The sequence below is a fragment of the Sphaerodactylus townsendi genome, linkage group LG06 (genome assembly GCF_021028975.2).
Source record: "Sphaerodactylus townsendi isolate TG3544 linkage group LG06, MPM_Stown_v2.3, whole genome shotgun sequence".
Taxonomy (NCBI): domain Eukaryota; kingdom Metazoa; phylum Chordata; class Lepidosauria; order Squamata; family Sphaerodactylidae; genus Sphaerodactylus; species Sphaerodactylus townsendi.
Window position 1 is genome coordinate 37,170,601 of NC_059430.1, and position 21,067 is coordinate 37,191,667.

The 21,067-nt window shown below is 43.4% G+C and overlaps 1 protein-coding gene across 1 annotated transcript in view; it reads left to right on the forward strand.

The window, feature by feature from the left end:
- Positions 1-907: 907 nt before the first annotated feature.
- The window catches only part of CSF2RB (colony stimulating factor 2 receptor subunit beta), a gene marked incomplete at its 3' end in the record, with an annotated part of 31,952 nt that continues 11,792 nt past the window's right edge, over positions 908-21,067 (forward strand). Inside the window, 6 exon segments of the mRNA XM_048501528.1 lie at positions 908-978; positions 8,343-8,482; positions 10,628-10,757; positions 12,771-12,940; positions 14,659-14,816; positions 18,507-18,678. Of these exon segments, the coding sequence (XP_048357485.1) occupies positions 8,422-8,482; positions 10,628-10,757; positions 12,771-12,940; positions 14,659-14,816; positions 18,507-18,678 (691 nt within the window).

Consider the following 21,067-nt stretch of genomic DNA (forward strand, 5'->3'; position numbering starts at 1 on the left):
GGCTTAATGGGATGTTATTTACCTCCACACCACGGAAAACCTCAGCTGCCACATTTTTACTTTCTCTTTGCCTTGAAAGTACTTAGGGCCTGACACTCTGGCTGAATTCCCACTGAAAATTTAATCTAGAAACAACCAAGTTTCAAAAGAATCGACACCTTTTCATCCAGGTTCCAACATCCTCACTGCAGCAAGTTTTTAGTGAAGACATCTAGGCCTGCCCCTTGTGGAGGGGTGTGTGTGTGTGTGCGCCTGCTGTCAGAGGTGCAATTGTTAAGCTAGCAACACCAAAATTTCAGAGTGTCTTTAGGAGACCCTCCTAATGATACTACCCAGGTTTGATGAAGTTTGGTTCATGGGGGCCAAAGTTATGGACCCTCAAATGTGTAGTCCCTACTATTAGCTCCCATTGGAGTGTTTTTTCAAAAAGGTGCATATACCAGCAGGTCCAGGAAAATCCCGTGATAAGGGCCGGGGGGGGGGGGGGGGGGGAGGGCCAGAAACGGGACTGATCTGTGTTCCGCAGTTCAGCTGTGAGGAGATCTCGAGGGAACCTGGATATTTTGGGTGACTATGAGGATTAATCGCCAATGAGGATATCACCTCTCTTGGAATGTGAACAGATACCACAGGGGCTCTGTTGTCAATGTATTTTTTTAAAAAAAACATTCTTATTCCAGAGAATGGTGCAAACAATAAAGCAGCTTCCTTCCTCTCCGAGAAGTGGTGATGTACATATTCACCAGAAGAGGAAATGAAAGACAAATGAAATTCAGAAGTGGAGACAGAGACAGAATAACCCATGATTTGTACACAACGTCACATTTTCACTCAGGAAAAGGGAGATTTGGAGACTGGGGAATTTGCAGGCTCCTAAGGTCTGTGAAGAGGTCCAGCAGGCAGTGAACAAAGACTAAGATACTTTCCAATGTCTCTAAAATCTCGGATTTCAGCTACGAAAAGTATGACAATAGCAAGGTCAGTGGACTTTTTGTTGTTGTTTTTTGCTCATGTGTTTTCCCTTAGCTGTTTGGTGAACTGCATATTTTTATGCACGCACTTATCCAAGAAGATGGTGACCCCCTAAGCAACCTAATTACAGGCCAGTCAGTTTGACATCTGTTCCTGGTAAATTAGTAGAATCTATCATTAAAGATAAAATTATAAAACATGTAGAAAAGCAAGACCTGCTGAGAAAGAGTCAGCATGGCTTTTGCAGAGGCAAATCCTGTCTTACAAACTTACTAGAGTTCTTTGAGGGTGTAAACAGGCATGTGGACAGGGGTGAACCGGTGGACATTGTCTACTTGGATTTCCAAAAGGCTTTTGACAAAGTTCCTCACCAGAGACTGTTGAGAAAACTCAGCAATGAAGGAATAAGAGGGGAAGTCCTCCTATGGATTAAAAACTGGTTGAGAAACAGGAAGCAAAGAGTGGGTGTAAATGGGAAATTCTCACAATGGAGAGATGTAGGGAGTGGTGTCCCCCAAGGATCCGTTTTGGGACCAGTGCTCTTTAACCTATTCATAAATGACCTGGAAGTAGGGGTGGGTAGCGTGGTGGCCAAGTTTGCAGATGATACCAAATTATGTAGAGTGGTGAGAACCACAAAGGATTGCGAAGAGCTCCAAGCGGACCTTGATAAATTAGGTGAGTGGGCTCCGAACTGGCACATGCAGTTCAATGTAGCAAAATGTAAAGTGATGCACATAGGGGAAAAAAATCCAAACTTCACATACACGCTACAGGGGTCAGTGCTATCAGTCACAGACCAGGAAAGGGATTTAGGCGTCTTAGTTGATAGTTCCATGGGAATGTCAACTCAATGCATGGCAGCTGTGAAAAAGGCAAACTCTATGCTGGGAATCATTAGAAAAGGAATTGATAATAAAACTGCAAAGATTGTCATGCCCTTATATAAAGTAGTGGTGCGACCGCTTGGAGTACTGTGTCCAGTTCTGGTCGCCGCATCTCAAAAAGGATATTGAGGAGATAGAAAAAGTGCAGAGAAGGGCAACGAGGATGATTGAGGGACTGGAGCACCTTCCCTATGAGGAGAGGCTGCAGCGTTTGGGACTCTTTAGTTTGGAGAGGAGGCGGCTGAGGGGGGATATGATTGAAGTCTACAAAATTATGCATGGGGTAGAAAATGTTGACAGAGAGAAATTTTTCTCTCTTTCTCACAATACTAGAACCAGGGGGCATTCATTGAAAATGCTGGGGGGAAGAATTAGGACTAATAAAAGGAAACACTTCTTCACGCAACGTGTGATTGGTGTTTGGAATATGCTGCCACAGGAGGTGGTGATGGCCACTAACCTGGATAGCTTTAAAAGGGGCTTGGACAGATTTATGGAGGAGAAGTCCATTTATGGCTACCAATCTTGATCCTCTTTGATCTGAGATTGCAAATGCCTTAGCAGACCAGGTGATCGGGAGCAACAGCCGCAGAAGGCCATTGCATTCACATCCTGCATGTGAGCTCCCAAAGGCACCTGGTGGGCCACTGTGAGTAGCAGAGAGCTGGACTAGATGGACTTTGGTCTGATCCAGCTGGCTTGTTCTTATGTTCTTATGTTCTTATGTTCAAATACGTAGGCACAAGAAAAAGCAAGCTTTATGCTGCTTTTCTGGACTTGAAGGGTGCCTTTGACTCGGTAGATAGGGAACTTTTATGGCATAAATTAAAAACCCTAAACATGGAACAGAGACTTTTAGCTCTAATTAAAGCGTTCCACACGAATACAACTTGCCAAATAAGAACTTCAAGGGATGGCACGTTAACAGAATCAATTATGGTTAACAAAGGGGTTAAATAAAGTTGCCCACTGGCACCCAGTCTATTTTGCCTATTTCTCCATGACTTCCCTGCAACCTTAACTAAAATTGATGGCCATCCATACGTTTAGGGTTAAGCTACATATATCTACCCTGCTTTATGCAGACGACGCTGTTCTCTTGTCATATTCCCAAGTAGGCTTAAAACGGCTACTAAACTGCAGTGCAGAATACTGTCATGTAAATAAGCTGACGCTTAACTACGACAAGTCCAAAGTCATGATCTTTGCAAAATCTAGGTGTAAATGTAGCTGGAAAGTGAACAACCATGTCCTAGAGCAAGTAAGTCAGTTTAGATATCTAGGGCTCCTATTCAGTTACAACCTATCTTGGGTCCCTCACAGCAAACAAGCAGAGAACAAAGCTAAGGTGAATGCTGCAGCGATTCTCCGATTTTCTACTCTAAAGGACACCAATTTGTCCCCGCTGCACTGAAAATCTTCAATGCAGAGAGAATCCCTCAGCTATTATATGGAGCCCCAATATGGATCCCCCAAATTAAATCACCTTTTGAGTCAGTACAGGGATACTTTTTGCGAAGAATTTTAGGGTCACCAAGGTGTATCCCATATGACACCCTACGCAGAGAAACTGGACAAAATAGTATGGAACTGATGGCATGGACAAGAGTATTTAAGTACTGGACCCAAATTCATTTTGAGCCCAGACCCAATAGTTTTATACATCAACTCTTATCAGAATCTACATCTGTGAAATGGTTGGCTGACATAGATAAGAAACTTAACAACATGGGCTTAACAGCTGACCAGTTCCAAACTATGTCTGCCATCAGAATTCATAATGAAATTAAATCTGTTTTAGTTGAACGAGAGAAACTGAGAATGTTGCAGGAGGGGGGGGGAAGCTGCTCCCCACAGGCCTTGGGAATTGTCCGATCAGATTACTGTGCCAACTATCTGTACATTCTGTGCAATCCCAAACAACGCAGAGTGTACACTTTGACTCGTTTTAATGCTCTACCTAATGCTATGACTCTTGGCAGGTATAATAACACTCCATATGAGAACAGGTTATGTCAATGTAACATGGCCGTTGCTGAGACGGTTCAACATGTACTATTGGAATGTCCAATATACGAGTTGTTACGCTCCATGTACATCTGTCCATTGGTAGAGAGCTCAAACGCTGTCAGGTTACCATCTGTGATGAACTTTCTACTCAACGGGTCCTGTGATCTTGTATGTGAGAATGTTGCAAGTTTTTTGAGGCACTATTTGGTCAGGCGCAATCATTGCCTACATAGTAGTAATGGTTAAATTAATTTATATGTGCGGTTTACAAGGTGTGGTTGTGAATGTTCAACATTGTTTTAATGTATTTAATGTTTTAATGTATTTTAATGTTTTAATGTCTCAGTTAGTAGATAAATGCCCCTTTTCTACTAACTCTGTAATTTATAATGCCAATAAAGGCTTTGGAATTGGAAATAAGTGCGGGGGCACTTATTTCCTGCAGGGCTGCTTGTGTGAGTCCAGAGAAAGACCACTACCACAGTGCCTCCTGTGGAAACCTCTACCACAGAGCTGGGCATAACAGAAAGCTCCATTGAATATTTTTTCCCACCACTACCACAGTGCCTCCTGTGGAAACCTCTACCACAGAGCTGGGAATAACAGAAAGCTCCATTGAATATTTTTTCCCACACAGAACTTGCTGAAAAGCCTGGCAGATTCTGGGGAATTTCTGAGTGTGTAAGCAGTGACCACACATTTTTTAAGATAGAGGTGCCAGACTTTCAAGGTGGCTCCAAGAGGCCTTGAGTAATAGCATCCAAGCTTGGTGAGCTTTGCTTTTGTGGGTGGGTGGGAGCGCTGAGAAGTTCTGAGAGAACTCAACCAGCAGGCTTCATGTGCAGGAGCAGGGAAACAAAATAAGCCTTTTGGGGGCCCATAAAATTGGACCCTCAGAAGCAAAGGTCTCTAAGCCTGGATGCTATTACCAGGAGGGCTTCCTGGAGCCACCTTGAAAGTCTGGTGCCTCTATCTTCAAAAATGTGCAGCCTGCCTCAGAAATTCCTCATTAGCTACAATGGAGCAAAGTCACTGCAAAACAAAGAATCTTGGGCAAATTTCTTGGTGTGCCTGGAAGGGATGTATTTTTAAAGCTAGTGACACCAAAATTTCAGGGTATCATCTGTTAACTATTCTTATGATGCCACCCAAGTTTTGTGAAGTTAGGTTCAGGAGGACCAAAGTTATGGTCCCTCAAATGGGTAGCCCCCATCTCAGGTTAGCTCCCATTGAAAACAATGGGGATGGGGGCATTCCATTTGGGTGTCCATAACTTTGCTTCCCCTGAACCAAACATCGCCAAACTCGGGTGGTATCATCAGGGCAGTCTCTGGATGATGCCCTGAAATCATGGTGCCGCTAGCTTTAAAAATGCGCTCCCTGCAGGCCAAAAAAACACCAAAAAGACCCCCCCAAAGCCCAAATACCTTGCATTCACATTTGTTCATATTTGGGCAGGACATAATCAAACAATTTTTGTCCAAATGTGCCCAAATTTGCCCAGATTCCAGCAGAATCTGCTATTTGTTTCATCTGAATCTCCAACCCTCAAAAGTGATGCTGTTTCAGGGTGGGGGAGAATCTGCCCCCAACAGCATCACTTTCAATTTTGTTTTAACCGGAGACCCCAGATTCTCCCTTTAAGGTAGATTTAAAAGAAGAATCTGAGCTCCCTAGTGTAAACACCATTGAAAGTGATGCTGCTTGGGGGTGGATTCCACTGGAGGTGTTTTGTGAGAGATGATGCTGACATTTGTTTGGTAAATGTTTTGCTGGGGGTGATTTGTGAGAGATTTACATGCTTAATACCCACTTGCACTGGCTTGGAGTTGTTTCTCAGGCTAACAACCGACCTCATAGGCTTGTTGTGATTAGGAAATTAGGAAAAGAGTTGGTGGGGAGAGAGCCATGTATGTTTTGCTGGGAGTGAGAGGTGTTTTGTGAGCTGGTACAAAAAATCATTGTTTGGTCATGGTGAGGGAGGGCGGCCGCCGATACGCTGGGCCGGGGAGGGGAGGGGGGCGCCAAACTCAGGTTTTGTCCCCGGGCACCAGTTTGCCTAGGTACGCCCCTGCTACAAGGATATATATTTGGGAGTCTTTACCACCCATAACGAATGATAGAATTATTTTCTTTGAACTCAGTGTGAAAAAGAAATTCCCAAATGAACAGATCTGGTGAGAGGGAGTCCCTGTTTTGGCTCCATAGAATCACCCTATTTTTTCTTCTCACTTCTCCATCAGAGCAGAGGTGGAAATTTGGCCCTTCCTGTACTCTGCTAGAAACTATTTTAATAAGAAGCAAAAAATGTTAGTGGTTTTCAAACTGTGGTCTTTTCTGAATGGACAGCTTATCAGATTTTCCCAGTGGACAAACCTTGTGTCTTGGAAATGTTTTCTGTGAAATCATGCCACATATCTCCATTCCCCCCATTGTTTTCCCCCTTACCTCTTCAACTGCATTTATTCCACATGCTACTGCTAAAAATGTATTATTCCTAATGGTGGTAGAATGTTACCCATAATGCAGAAAAACAAACCTTCTCCTTTTTTTTCTTTTGTGCAGATGCTGTAGTGCTACTGCACAATTACATTGAAGTGGCAATGTAAAAAAATGTCTCAACCTCCATCTCTGTCATGGAGAACAACCCACACAAAATGGAAGCCAAAAGTACCTACTAGAACAGGCACCATTACCAGAAGGAACAGAAACATGTATCTGTGTCAGTATCAGTAGCTGAATGTTAGCACTACGGTGGTGGATTCTGCACAGCACAAATATAATGTCTTTAGGACATTATACATAGCGTTTTGGGGAAGAATTTTGCACAGGTCTCTTCCCCAAAATGAGCTCAGCACATTTTCTTTACCTCAACCAGGTCTTTTAAAAATCGCTAAACTAGCTATCTTTCCTCCCCCACAACACTGGTTGAGGATGATTCCTGCCTGCTGAACAAACACAATCTGGCAGGAAATGCTTTATTTCTCCCACCCAAACCTCTTATTATTATTTCTGCCACTTGCACCTGCCATTTTGTGTGTTGCAGCAGATTTTCTGTGGAGATTCCCCACTGAGGCTTCCTCTGCTTGCAGCTCATCCATTTGCTATTTTGCTGTCAAAAGTAGATGAATAAAGTTTGTTTAGTCTAGCAATCCCATGCACATGTTGTTTTTCCTTTTTTGTTTGTTTTGAGGGAGCAGTCTAAGAAACTGCAGCAGCACTAGAGAAGCTGCAATATGTGCACACTTGTGTTGCTGTAGCTTCACAGCAGCCCCCTCAAAACAAAAAAAAGAAAAAAACGACTTGTACGTGAGATTGCTAGGCTAACCAAACTTTATTCATCTACTTTTTACAGTGAAATAGCAAACAGATGAATTGCAAGCAGAGGAAACCTCTGTGGGGAATCTCCACAGAGAATCTCCTGCAGCACACAAAATGGTGGACACCATTGTGAAACTGACAAGAGCTTCATGAAGCAGGCAGGAAAAAAGGTCCATTTTGGCTGACAATACTTGTGTTCTCCCGTGCTGTGGAAACACAAAAACCCAAAACAGATCTTTTTATAATGTCCTAAAGATGTTATATTTATGCTATGTGGAATCCACCAAAGTCTAGGTAAAACTGACAAAGCTGATCCAATCACTTCTTATCTCTGCCTCAAGATCACAATGCTAATTTCATATGACAATGATTTTCTTAAAAAAATCCTTTCAAAAATGGAGGTTGAGGGGAGAAGAAAATAGCTGAAGGGGAGGCTAGGTGACTACGCGGACTGCGGATAAGGGCTAGCTGCTTGCTGGGGGTGGAGAAATAAAGACCTTTTCAACTTGATCTCTCACTCAGTAAAAGCTGGTTCTGAAATGAATAGGAAAAAATCACAATAAAATACTCAGGAAAACAATTGAGGAAAAATTTGGCAGCAAGATTTGCTGTAAACAGTTTGTGCAGATGTAAACAATTTGTGCTCTGAGGATGCTGGTGAGTGTTGGAACTTCAGCAGGTGCTTCTTAATGGGGAATTAAATTTCCTGTCAGACACCTTGTCCCCTCTCTCAGGCTCATTCCGCACATGCAGAATAATGCACTTTCAAACTGCTTTCAGTGCTCTTTAAAGCTGTGCGGAATAGCAAAATCCACTTGCAAACAGTTGTGAAAGTGGTTTGAAAACGCATTATTTTGCGTGTGCGGAAGGGGCCTCAGTCTTCTTTAGAAATGTTTAAGCACAATAGTGCTCTCATTGCACATATGGTGATGGTGAGGTCAAACAGGTCTCAAGAATACCCCCATGAACTGGCTGTGCACATATCCATGGATCTTCTACAACAAATGGTGGCTCCTGGATTTCCATAGCAGGAAGAAGTCGATGTGATAAGGGCTCTATCAGCTAGAATGTTTAAAAGCCACTACCTTGGAAGGTGAGACAGTTTTAGATTCACATTTTTCATGCTGAATACTTTGTTCCCATATTCATTAGGTGAACAACTGCCATTTCTCAATACAAAGAAAGCTCTTCTGGCTCATATATCCAGAGGAAAAGCAAAACGTGGACGAACATGACGTTCTGCAGTGCTCTCCTGACTTTAAGCCTTATCTTGCATATTAATGAAACGAAGCGTGAGTTTTGCATTAAATATCTTCCCTTTCCTCTCTTTTCCTACTTCTTCCTTCCATTCATTTACTCTTTAGCAATCTATCTAGTGTCCATTTCTTTGTTCTGTTAGGTATACAGTTATTGATAAGATGTGTAAACTAGCTCCTAGAATTCTGTCTAGTGTTGGTCTAAGAAATGGAAACTGGAGAGAGAACATGCATATGAAGAGGTGGGTTATACCAATAAAGGATGGCTTTGTTATCAACAGCTCCCACTAAGTTCTGTAGTATTTATTTATTACAATATTTCTAACTCACCATCAGCAGAGGGCTCACTGGATAAAAGTGGGGGCAACCTAAGACACAGCTGTGAGGGGAACAAGATCCCGCTTCCGTGTCAGACACTGAACTCACCAAGGTAGGTTTAACCTTCACAGTAATTGAGTTCTGAGTACCTGAATACCTATCATTCATTCATTGAATGTCTCTAAAGGGAAGTAGAAAATATTGTGTTTAGGGACAACATTTGTGGAGAAGCTGTGGCTCAGGGAGAGAGCATCAACTTTTCATGCAGAAAATCCCAGGTTCAGTCCTTAACATTCCAGTTTAAATATACAGGTAATGTGAAAAATCTCTGCTTGAGACCCTGGGGAATTCTGCCAGTCTGGGTAGACATTACTATCCTTAATAAACCTAGGGCCTGACTAAGTATAAGCCATTCATATCTGTTCTTATTGTGTTCCAACATAACAATGGGTGTAAATCCCAATTACCAACCATAACCATGGATGACTAGACTTCCATCAGCAGGAACTTCATAGGAAGTGCAGTGGAGAAGCCACAGGGATGCCTTGCTCTATCTATGCTTGCAATGCACAGATCTACGCACACAAATGCACACACACAATCTGTCATTGTTACTGTGCAAGTACAAAATAGAAAGGTCTTGAAAGTTATGAAAAAAATAGATGTCCCAGGTACACCTGACTGGTTTCATGAATTGCAATAATAGGTTTGATGGGTGAGCTTGTTTATGGTTAACTGAGCAAACTAGTCAGATGCTTAGTCATGGGGTAGGGAGGAGAGGAAAGGAATGGTGGATGGATAAGTAGTTGATTGAGTGGCAAAGAAAAACAATGTCTGAGATTAACATTGCCATCCTAAACAGTTACACCATTTTAACATAATTGAAGTCAGTGGGTTTAGAATGAGGAATGGCCAAATACGTTATGCTTCTAGAAAGGAAATGATGCAAGGAGGAAGGTTGGGGCTTTTCCTCCCCTGAGCCACAGTCCAGATCTAAATCAGTGCTTTAAAATTGACTTCCTACAGGAAACTTGCAGCTGCCATATGGCTGCATGTCCCTGTGGGAATAACTGTTAAATTTAATGTGTAGTATGGACTTGAGATGGTGGTATAATTTTATTCCCTAAATTCACAAACAAGGGATTTGGGATTGTCGAAGGCTTTCACGGCCGGATTCAACTGGTTCTGGTGGGTTTTGTGGGCTGTGTGGCTGTGGTCTGGTGGATCTTGTAGATCCACAAAACCACGGCCACACAGCCCGGAAAACCCACCAGAATCAAGGGATTTGGGAGTTTATACATTAGCTGTTTGATGGAGCGGGCAGCTCCTTAGTCATCTGCAGCACAGGAGGCCACGGCAAGCTGGATGGGGTTGTCCTTCCATAACTCCACAAATTCACTTGCACATAGATCGTAGTCATCAACAATTCACCCACCATGTTATAAGGTATCTACACCTACCATTTGCCAGCCCCAGTCATGCCTAATGATGACTTTTAAGTCCTGGCCCAATATCCAGCTTTGTCCTTGGGCCCTCATTCGCATTCCCTGGTCAGCACAATCAGGCCTGTGTGTGCCCAATGGCACCCCTTCTCCAGCCAGAAATGCTGAGTCTATAATCAGCTCCCACCCCACATTATGCATATCAGGAGAAACATATCCCACTGGCCACCATTGCCCCAGATTCCTGCCAGCCTCCCAGGCTGACCTGTGTCACCCCTTTGGAACGACCTGCTCCACTGCCAATCACACTCCATCGGGGTCTGGCTTGTCACATTAGCCAATAATTCTCTACTACCCCCTTTGTTCCTATAAGACATCAGTTGGAATCTAATTTTTGAGGGAAATTGTTTTTGCCTTTCAGAGACTCAGCTCATGGAATCTCTCCAGTGCCTCAATGACTACGAATCATTTGTATCCTGCACCTGGTCTGAGCACAAAGATCTACAAAAGTTTATCAAGATGAGCCTTTTCTATAAGACTGAACACAGAGGGTGAGTGGCCCAAGTGTTGTAAAATAAGGTGGAGAAATGAGGCTGTTGTGTTCAGGGGGAGTTTTCAGAGAGAGTGCTACTTCTCATGATTATCCTCAAAGCTTCTGCTGACACCAAACTAACTACAGTGGTACCTCTAAAATCGGTGCCTTCGACAATCGTCAATTTCCACCCTCTAAAATCGTCGACCGCCTCGATTTTCCTCGGCTGCCGAGGGTATGGAAATGGTGTTGCGTGTGTGCGCAAACGGTGTTGCGCATGCACAAACGGCTTACCTCTAAATATGCCGTTTTCGCAAATCGCCGATAATCTTCAGACGGATTATCGGCGATTTATGAGGTTCCACTGTACATGAATAATATTCCTGTCCCTACATAAGGAAAGTGGATGAGATTTAGATCTAAGATTAAGTCTCTGTACTACATATCTGTTACAAACCAACGCACATCCATGTTATACCATTTTAACTGGCTTCTATCAAGGAATGTCATGGCTTCTATCAAGGAATGTCATGGCTTCTATCAAGGAATTCAAAGGACTGTAGTTTGATAAGAGCTGAGAAATCCTGTGTTCAAGATTCCTGACTTTCCTCACAGAACTATAATCCTTGAGTTCCCTGTGTACCAGGCATGAACTTCTGGCACAGGGATTCCATCAGCATTCCCCCCCATAATCTCATTGGGAAAAGAGTTCATATTAGTACAAGCTAGAAAAATCAGCAATAAGGAGGAAAGTGAAAGACAAACTTCACTAATGTATCTCGGTGCAGTCATGCTCAGAAAGAAAAAGGGGAAGAGTTTTCAAGAAAAAAAGAAGTACAGTGACAATTTACCCTTGTTGGTCTCTTCCAGGAATTGAAGCGCTGTGTCTTTTGTTTTCCTGCCTGTTTTTTTCCAAAGGGCAAGGTGTCATTTGTGAGAAGTAACCAAAAAAAAAAAAAGCAGTGGTGAGGAGGAACAGGAAGAAGTGGTAGCAGTAGGATTAGAAGGAGAATGATACATGATGTTGCCCTCCAACACTTGGCCAGGTTAAAAACAGGAATATTCTATTCTCACCTCAGGGCTGTAACTCTGTACAGGATGGCACTTCAAGTCAATCAACTGCTGGGGATTTACACTCACTCAAAGATCTTGGGGGGGGGGATCTCAGATGGATGCTCCCAGCCCTTCTCTTGGCCAGGAAAAGACCTGGACAGATCACCCCCAAAGAAGAAGAAGAATAGTTTGGATTTATATCTCCCCCCTTTCTCTCCTGTAAGGAGACTCAAAGGGGCTTACAATCTCATTTCCCTTCCCCCCTCACAACAAACTCCCTGTGAGGTGGGTGGGACTGAGCAGTGGTGTATCTGCCTAGGGACAAGGGGTACCCCTTGTCCCCGGGCGCCACTCTTCTGGTCACGTGGGGGGCGCAAAATCGGTCCCCCACGTGACCAGGAAGTCCTGCTGAGGGAGTCTGGGGGGAGGTGGGCACCCTAAACCTTGCCCATGTCCATAGTGACATGGGCGGGGTCAAGGGCAGTGGGGGCGGAGGCAGGGGCAGAGCCAAGGTGGGCGGGGCAGGGGCAGAGTCTGGGGGCGTCCTGGAGACAATTTGTCTCCGGGCGCCATTTACCCCTGGTACGCCTCTGGGACTGAGAGAGCTCCGAAAAGCTGTGACAAGCTCAAGGTCACCCAGCTGGCATGTGTGGGAGTGTACAGGCTAATCTGAATTCCCCAGATAAGCCTCCACAGCTCAGGCGGCAGAGCTGGGAATCAAACCCAGTTCCTCCAGATTAGATACCCGAGCTCTTAACCTCCTACGCCACTGCTGCTCCTCTGCTTGCCGCTTAGGTGGAGGAGCGGGGTGAATAAATGAGGCTTGAGTGCTTTGTAAGGTTCATATCCACAACATAGGAGCTTAATGTGCTGTAACTGAAAGCAGTGAGTGAAAAGGAAATCTTTGGGAAAAGCACTAGTTACCCAATGGAGATGCTCTGAGATTAGTAACGACAATTAGCTCTTCTGGTGTTTACAGGGGCTTCGAAAATATGACCAACTGTAGCATCCCAAATATAGACATTCAAAGTAGAATTTGGAACTGCTACAGAAGCCAGACCTTTTTTTATGCTTCAGAGAAGCAGTACTACACTTTCAAACCCAATCGGAAGCTGGAAGTCCAACTGAATGTCAGCCTCTTTGACAATGGTATGTATTCAAGTTTTCCAGGAACATCACAGAGTGAATTCACAGACAATTGACTTTCCCACCACAAGATTTGTTTTTGTACATACCTTATGTACACTCACCTTGCAGATATATATGTGCTGGTACTAATGGTGGGCCAGTATCAGTTTAGCAAGTTACTGGCATGGAACTGAATGCATCAGCCATGCACAAGGCTGAGGCTCATGTAGGTTTCTCTGATAAGATGTTCAGTGCAGCGTAGAGTTCTATAAATTCCTCTAACCCTATTCTTTCCCACACTCAATCTAACTTTCATGAGCTTCATCAGGATAGACCAAAAACTGAATTCTGACCCATTTGATAGCTGATTACCCTGAGCACAGGTGTGTGATACAGCTCTAAATCTAGGAATCTAGGTTTTCACTGTGGTAAAGTGTGTGAACATATATATAATTTGAAAAGGAGAATAAATGTCTGTGCACTGAAAGCAATTGGGAGAAACAAATCACAAGGAGTATATGAGATATCAATAGAGCTTAGGGATATGCGCGCACACACAATATTTTTCAGATTGGAGTACATTAGACCCCAAAACTTTTTGGGATTTCTGACAAATCTTAAATTCTCACACTGGTATAGGATTTTTTTTTAGTTTTTCTCAGTAATCCCCCCCCCCCCAAAAAAAATTCCAGCTCCATTATATTCTATGGAGAATCTTTCCAAGGTTCTGGAGGAGGGCTGTTTTTAAAAGTAGAGGCACCAAATTTGCAGCATAGTTGATGGAGACTTCTTAGAAGAACACCTGAGTTTGGTGAAGATTGCATCAGGGGACCAATTGTACTGGAACTATTCATCTTCCTTTTGACAGCCAATAAAATTGGACCCCTGATCCAGTTTTTACCAAACTCAAGGACTCTTTTAAGGAGATTCCCCAAATTTGATACCTCTATCTTAAAAACAGCCCCCCTCAGAGCATCAGAAAGATTTCCCATAGCATTTAAAGGAGATAAAAGGAGATAAAATTTAAATCTCTGTGAAATCTGGTACAAACCAAAGTGAGGGGTTTTTTTTAAACAGGGAATTCCTTCTCTGTGCTACAGTTGGGAATTCCAAAATGATCGAGATTCTTGGCTACAGTTAAAAGGCACATTTTTCTGTTTAGATTTTACAAATGCATACCTCTAGTAGAGCTTTTTAAGCCACAGAAATGGAGTCCATCAAAATCTTAACAATTATATGCCAACAATAACGTGAAATTAAGCAATAACCAACAGACTGGATATGCTCAATTTGAATTCCAATTCCAAAAAAGGAGATGCCAAAGAAAACAGTAACTATTTGACCATCAGATTAATTTCTTATGCAAGTAAAGTGATGCTCAACATTTTACAACAAACACTGCTATCACATATGGAATGAGAAATGCCAGATATTCAAGCTGGATTCAGAAAGGGAAGAGGTACTAGAGATTGTATTGCAAATTTACATTGGTTAGTGGATCACTTGAGGTAATTTCAGAAGAAAATCAGTTTCTGTTTTTCTTGAGCTGCCCACAACCAAACGTTGACTTTAAGTTGTTTTGGCAATAATCTCCAGCCACGGTTTTCAGAAAACTATAGGGGGTCAAAGGTGCCCTCGCACACAGAATTCAAGGATTTGAGCATCCATCAAACATCTACTCTTTAATATATATATATGAATAAAAGATTGATCTGTGTACCTCTTTTTCACCCTCTCAGTCCAGCCTCCTCCACCAAAGGAATTAGACATCAGCCTCACAAAAGAAGATGACTTTCTGTTGACATGGAAATCGGGTGGTGGAACAAATGAAAGCCATTGGCTAGATGATACCCTGGAATATGAAGTTGCATACAAAAGAGACTGGGAATCCTGGGAGGTATTTGTGACCATTTAGTTTAATGGCAGCATTCCAGTTGCCATTTTTGCCATATGGATAACAACTGTTTTGTATTGTATTCAACAAAAGACCTGACAAAGCATTTGTACTGACTTCAGAATACAACCGGAAGTTTTGTTTGGATTCCAAAAGAACAGTCGTATTGGTTGTGTAGGGGAAATGACAGTGACTCCTATAGCACCTATGAAATCAAGAAATTATTGCGGTATAGACACAATCTGTTGCATCATAATTGAATACTTTTTAATGCCACCCTCCAGTCTATACAGGAAATGACAGCTAAGAAATGTCATATTTGATTTTGCTAGCCTTAGCAACAGTGTAACAGTGTAAACTGCATGCCTCCCACTCTTAACTCTCTGTCTTTCTTCTGAATACAATATTATCTTAGGTACAGGAGGTACCGGTACCATTGGTACTACTGTTACTGTGAGAGTGGAATAGATGATAGTGTAGGGAAAGATGGGGCCTGGGCACTGAGTACAGTGGGACTGCCAATCTCCAGATGGGGAACTATAACTGATCTCAAGTAAGAGGTCAGTTCACCTGTAGTAAATGGCTTCTTTGGATTATGGATTGCAAGGCATTATAACCTGGCTAAGTTCTCTCTCCTTCCCGACCCCCACCCTCCCAAAAGCTCCACCCCCAAAATCTCTGAGACAGGGGTTTGCAACCTGCGGCTCTCCAGATATTCATGCACTACAATTACCATCAGCCCCTGCCAATTGGCCATGCTGGCAGGGGCTGATGGGATTTGTAGTCCATGAACATTTGGAGAGCTGCAGGTTGTAGACCCCTGCTCTAGGAAATCTTCAGCTGGCAACCCTAGAGTGCAGTGAGAGATATATGGAGGAAATAGAAGAGAATGGAGTGAAAGAAAAGGAGTATCTTAACTGGCATCCTTATATTTCTCCTTTCCTCCCCTTTATCCTCATAATAGCCCTGTGAGCCAGGGCTATTTGCCTAAGAGGAGATGAACTGTCCATGGGCATCCAACAAGCTTCATGGCACAGGAGGCTTTTGAACTTAGGTCTGCCAAGTTGAAGGTCAACTATCTAACCACTGACTCCTCATTTATTGGGTCCCTCACACCTTGGGCTTGGATCCTAAACAGTGTGAGTGGAGTCTTGTTAGAGGAAAGTAATTTTCTTGTCTCCTCCTCCCCTCACTGCAGCTTTCTTTACTCCCTGAAATCGTGCTTCTTGGGGTTGGTGGCTCCAAAGGAACAGTGTGAATGTGGAGAGGATTTGGGAGTCTGAGCAAAAGGGAGGAAACTGGGAGAAATTGCCACCCCCTCCTCCACAAATGGGAAAGCTGTTCTGTCAGAAGAGCAGCTCCTGTATAGAATGGCGTGGCACCTCAGGGTCCTATCCCTGGTCAGTTATCTGCTTCCAACTTGTGTTGGCTGCTTTGCCATCCATTTTCATCAGCTTAAGAGTATTTTTTAAAGAGAAGAGGCAGAATGGACAGAAGATATTGGAATCAGGCTCCACAGCCATCTGTTGCCACAAAAATAATGAAGACTCCTATGGTACCTTAAAGATTAACCGATTTGTTGGGCCAAAGCTTTTATTCTGTCCTATGTTTATTTCATTTTACTTCATTTATACCCTGCCTTTCTCCACAATGGGACTCCAAGTGGCTTATAGCATTCTTCCTTTCTTCATTGCGTCCTCCCAACAGCAATTATATGAGGCAGGTTAGGTGGAGAATGTGTGATTGGCCCACGGTCCCTTAGCACACTTCCACTACAGAGTGTACTTTTTATGAAGCAGAATCTAGCCACGATGAAACGGTTATTCTTTCTTGGTTTTGCAACTCACCTAAGATAGGTAAAGTCCTCTGGATAAGAAATGTTTGTGTTCTTCCAGTTTGGATGAGGCCTACTAATTTCACAGCTAATCTGGAAAGAACAAGCCTTCGATGGTTTAAAAACAAGTAAACAAACAGCTGTTACCCAAATCAGTCCTTATATTGTAAGATGGGAAGGAAAACAGAGTGCTTAACTAAAAAATAACTAACAAGATGTGTGTGTTATCTGCTGTCAAGTCATTTTTGAGTTATGGTGACCCTATGAATTAATAACCTCCAAAATGTCATATAATGGACAGCCTTCCTTAGATCTTGTGAACTGAAGGCCACAACTTTTTTTATTTCCTGTTAGGCCTTCTTCTTAACCTAGCAAGATAAATGCTAGAGAATCAGCAAGGAAACCCGAGAGAGTAGGTAGTTATACTGTAGAAACCAAATAAAATCAATCAGTTTATCCAGCCCAGTTTCAGGTAACCGACTCAAGGACTTGGCCTTCCATCCTTCCAATGCTGGTAAAATGAGTACCCAGCTTGCTGGGAGTAAAGTGTAGATGGCTGGGGAAGGTAATGGCAAACCAACATGTAAACATAGCCTGCCTAGTAACCATCATGATGTGTTGTCACCCCACGGGTCAGTAATGAGTTCAGCTAAAGGAAGGCACATGCCAATTTGATCAGGGCAGCAGTTAGGGAAAGATTTCAAACCCTTTCCCCAGAGGCTTATGGCCTATAGGGACATGGGGTTACCCATGTCCTCGGGAGCATGCCTTTTGGTCACATGGAGGGGGGGCACTGGACATGGGGGGCACTCCACATGACGAAACAGCATGGACCCAGCCATACACCACTGAGCCCCACCCCCAGCCTCTGTGTAGGCCAGCTTTTGCCCTCCCCAGGCCCTGGGGACGGGAGGAGCTGGCCTTCACAGAGGCGGGGGCAGAACTTGGTCCAAGCCCCCCACCCCTGAGCCCTGCCCCCGCCCTCCATGCAGTCTGGCTTTTGCCCTCCCCAGGCCCTGGGGGGGGCACCCGGAGGAGGTGTTGTCCCCAGACGCCATTTCCCCTCAATACGCTTCTGCCATTCCCTGTGCCATTTTCCCAATCAAAATTCCCTTCTCCCTGCTGCTGCTTACCCCATGTGGATAAAGTGCAGGTGATGTCACCACAGGATCTATCAGGACTTGCACATCAAATGCTAAATAAAACAAAAGTCCATTGGCACATTAAAAACTAACAACATTTATTTCATGATGTGACCTTTCAGGGGTCCCAGCTCCTTTTTTAATTGAGCAAAAACTGAGACTGAAATAAATGCAGTTCTTTGAGGTGCCAACAGGACTTGTTTTGTTTCACTACAAAATACTAACATGGCTATCTCTTTGCAAAGATCAGTGCTAAGCTGGCTTCATAGGTTCATGATAAACTTACTGCTACTTTCAGAACCTGAGAAAGACAATAAAGAGTTTGTTCTTGAGAGAGATACACTCCCCACAAATAGATATTTAATTTCCCCTCTGTTCAACAGGATTCCTGTTCCACCAATTTCTGCAGTTTCCTGAAATGTTCGACACTGAAAGAATAGAATGCTCTTTTATTACAGATTGAAACAAAAATTATTGTAAGAACAGGCTATACCAAGCTGAGCCCAACTGAGTTCATGCACTTATTGTTAGTAGCAACAGCTTTCTCCATGCTCTCAAGCAGAGCTAGGTTGTTTCCCAACACCTGTTAACCGATATCCTTTAAAGGGGTTGTTTGCAGGAATAGCTGGTGTCTTTCCCCCATGAAAGAGAGTCTTCCTATGCTCCCTATGCTTCCTATTCCCCTTTCCATGATAATCTCTCTCTCTCATTTGTCAGAGATCGACCTCTGTTTTTGTCTCAAATGTCTCACGCTGCCTTCTCCATCACACTGATCTTGTAACTGGGAGTGCTTACGTTGCTCGTGTTCGGAGCAAACCACGCCAAAACGGTCATCTTTCAGGTCGTTACAGTGAATGGAGTTCTACTGTAAAGTGGACAAAACAGGAAGGTAAAAACCATGGACAAAAGGTTCTCATGAATTCTTGTGAGGGCATGCTGACAGCAGACTCTGGTTGTGAACTGTATCTGAGTTAGTGAAAGAGTTCAGTATGCAAATTAGCATATTAAGATTCAGACTAAATTTCAAGGAGGTGTGTTGTAGTGCTGAAAGTGTTAGACCAACATCTGGGAGACCTACGTTTGAATCCCCGCAGAGCTATGGAAGCTCTCCAGGCGTCCTTCAGCCAATCACGCACTCTCAGTTTAGCCTCCTTCATGGGAATATTGTCAGGATAAAATGGAGGAGGAGAGAATAATATTACAAGCTGCTTTGGATTCCCATTGGGGAGAAACAAGGGATATAAGGATCTTAATAAAGAGAGAAATAACAATTGATACAAGATGCATAATGTGCTGTTATCCTTCTTTGCCTGCCTCCAAAAGGAGAAACCAAGTGCAGTGTGGGTGGGAAAAATGACCTTGTGATGGTGTCGTATCACCCATTCTGCATCACTAAGCATTATGGGAAAAAAGACTGGAAGAATATGAAATGTGGGGTGTGGTTTTCTGTGGCAAACTCATTTCAGCTTTAGGTTATGTTCACACTAGCCAGTTTTCTTGTGAACAGTGATAAACAGGCTGCATCATGGTAAACAGAGGGCTAAAATAGGCAGTATGAGCAGTGGTGTAGTGCCAAGGGAGTGTGCGCTGGTGCGGGATGGACAGGGGCGTGGCAGGGGCACAGGGTGCACATGTGCCCTGGGTGCAGTTCCCCCTCGCTCTGGCCCTGAGTATGAGTGACAGGAGTTGGGTTGGAGGTCCCCTGATCTGACTTGCTGTCACAGGAAACATTGGGGAACCAACCTCCTGAAATGATTTGGCTCAAGAGCATGGGACTGAGGAGGAGGGGCTTCAGACTCCCTGCTATGCTGTTTTCCTGAGCCTTTAAGAGGGCCCTGTGTGTCCCATTGTGAGGTTCCATGTGCTGAAATCAGTACACATAGAGCCCTCAGAATGGCAGACAGAGCTCCCTGTGGTCATTTTTGCTTGGAGAAATGTCACAGAAGGGGAAAACTGAAGCTCCTTCTACCATGCGTTGCATTTTCTATGATGTCATATGTGACTATCCCCATCCTGACTCATGTAAATGGAGCTTCTTTATCCCACCCATTCCCTCAGATTGTGTTATATCACACATGCCTGCAGACTAGATTTAGGTGTGAGCAGATTAATATGGTGCTATACCTAAAATCTCAAATTGATGGCAGACTCTACAAAGATGATTTAGGTTCAAGATTCTGAGGTGTTTGCACAGTCCAGAGTTTCCAAATGATGCAATTTTCTGGGGAAGTGGAAGGTTGTGGGCTGCCAGGAGTCACAGAATAGGAAACTATGTCAGTTCACTTTGGAGGAAACACTGGCATCAGACTTGCCACATGCAATGAGTTTCAACAGAGAGATAACAGAGCAGTCTTTCATAAATATATTTACCTCATTTATAGCCTGACTTCTTTCATGGTTCTCTTCTTCTCCATTTTATCCTAACAGCAACCTCATGCAATCGGTTGCTGTGACTGGTCTTTTTTTGTGGCATTTTTTTCTAATGCATAAAAGCACATGTGTGCATTTGTAAGGCGCAGGACAAAAAGAATGAGGCAAACATACGAACAAACGTAAGGGGAGTGGTTCAGGTGATGGTACCAGAAAGCTTTCTGAGACATTATGGCTCAAAAACATCAAAAAGGAGAGATGAGTGCTACAAATGGTAAAACAGTTTAGAGATAACAGGCATGGCTTAGATGTAGAGTTTGGGAACATGCACAGAGGTAGAACTACTAGAGTCTCACATGCTGTTGGGCTTTCAGTTTGCTTTGGAAAGACCATTGGTGTCTACCTGATCTGCCTGCTAGGTGGGGCCAGCCCTGTTTTCATATGCACCAACCCCAGAAATTGCACCACATAATTTGGCGGTGAATCTAATGCTGAATGGTGGTACGTGCAGTAAACTGGGCAGTAAAAGGGTACTGTCATACAGTACCTATTGATTATACGTTCCACCATGTGAAAGAAAGAGGGGGCATGGGCGGTTCTTTCCCTTGTAACTTAACCAAGAGAACAGGGTTCTTCAAAGCCAGATACTCTGACACTGCTGGTTTTTCGAAGATTTTATTTAAAAGGAAAGGACATAAAGGAAAAGTGAAAAATAACAGACAAATGACTCAAGTTCCAAGATAAAGCTTTAGCATGTTCCTTTCTAGTCTGAAGGCTGAATCAGAATGAACCTGAATTTCCCTCCAATCCCTGTGATCTGAGTTATATGGCCTTTTGTCTCCTTTTGGATGTCAGATCCATCTTCCTGGTCTGACAGGTTGGGTTTTTAGAATGTGGTCCTGGAAAAC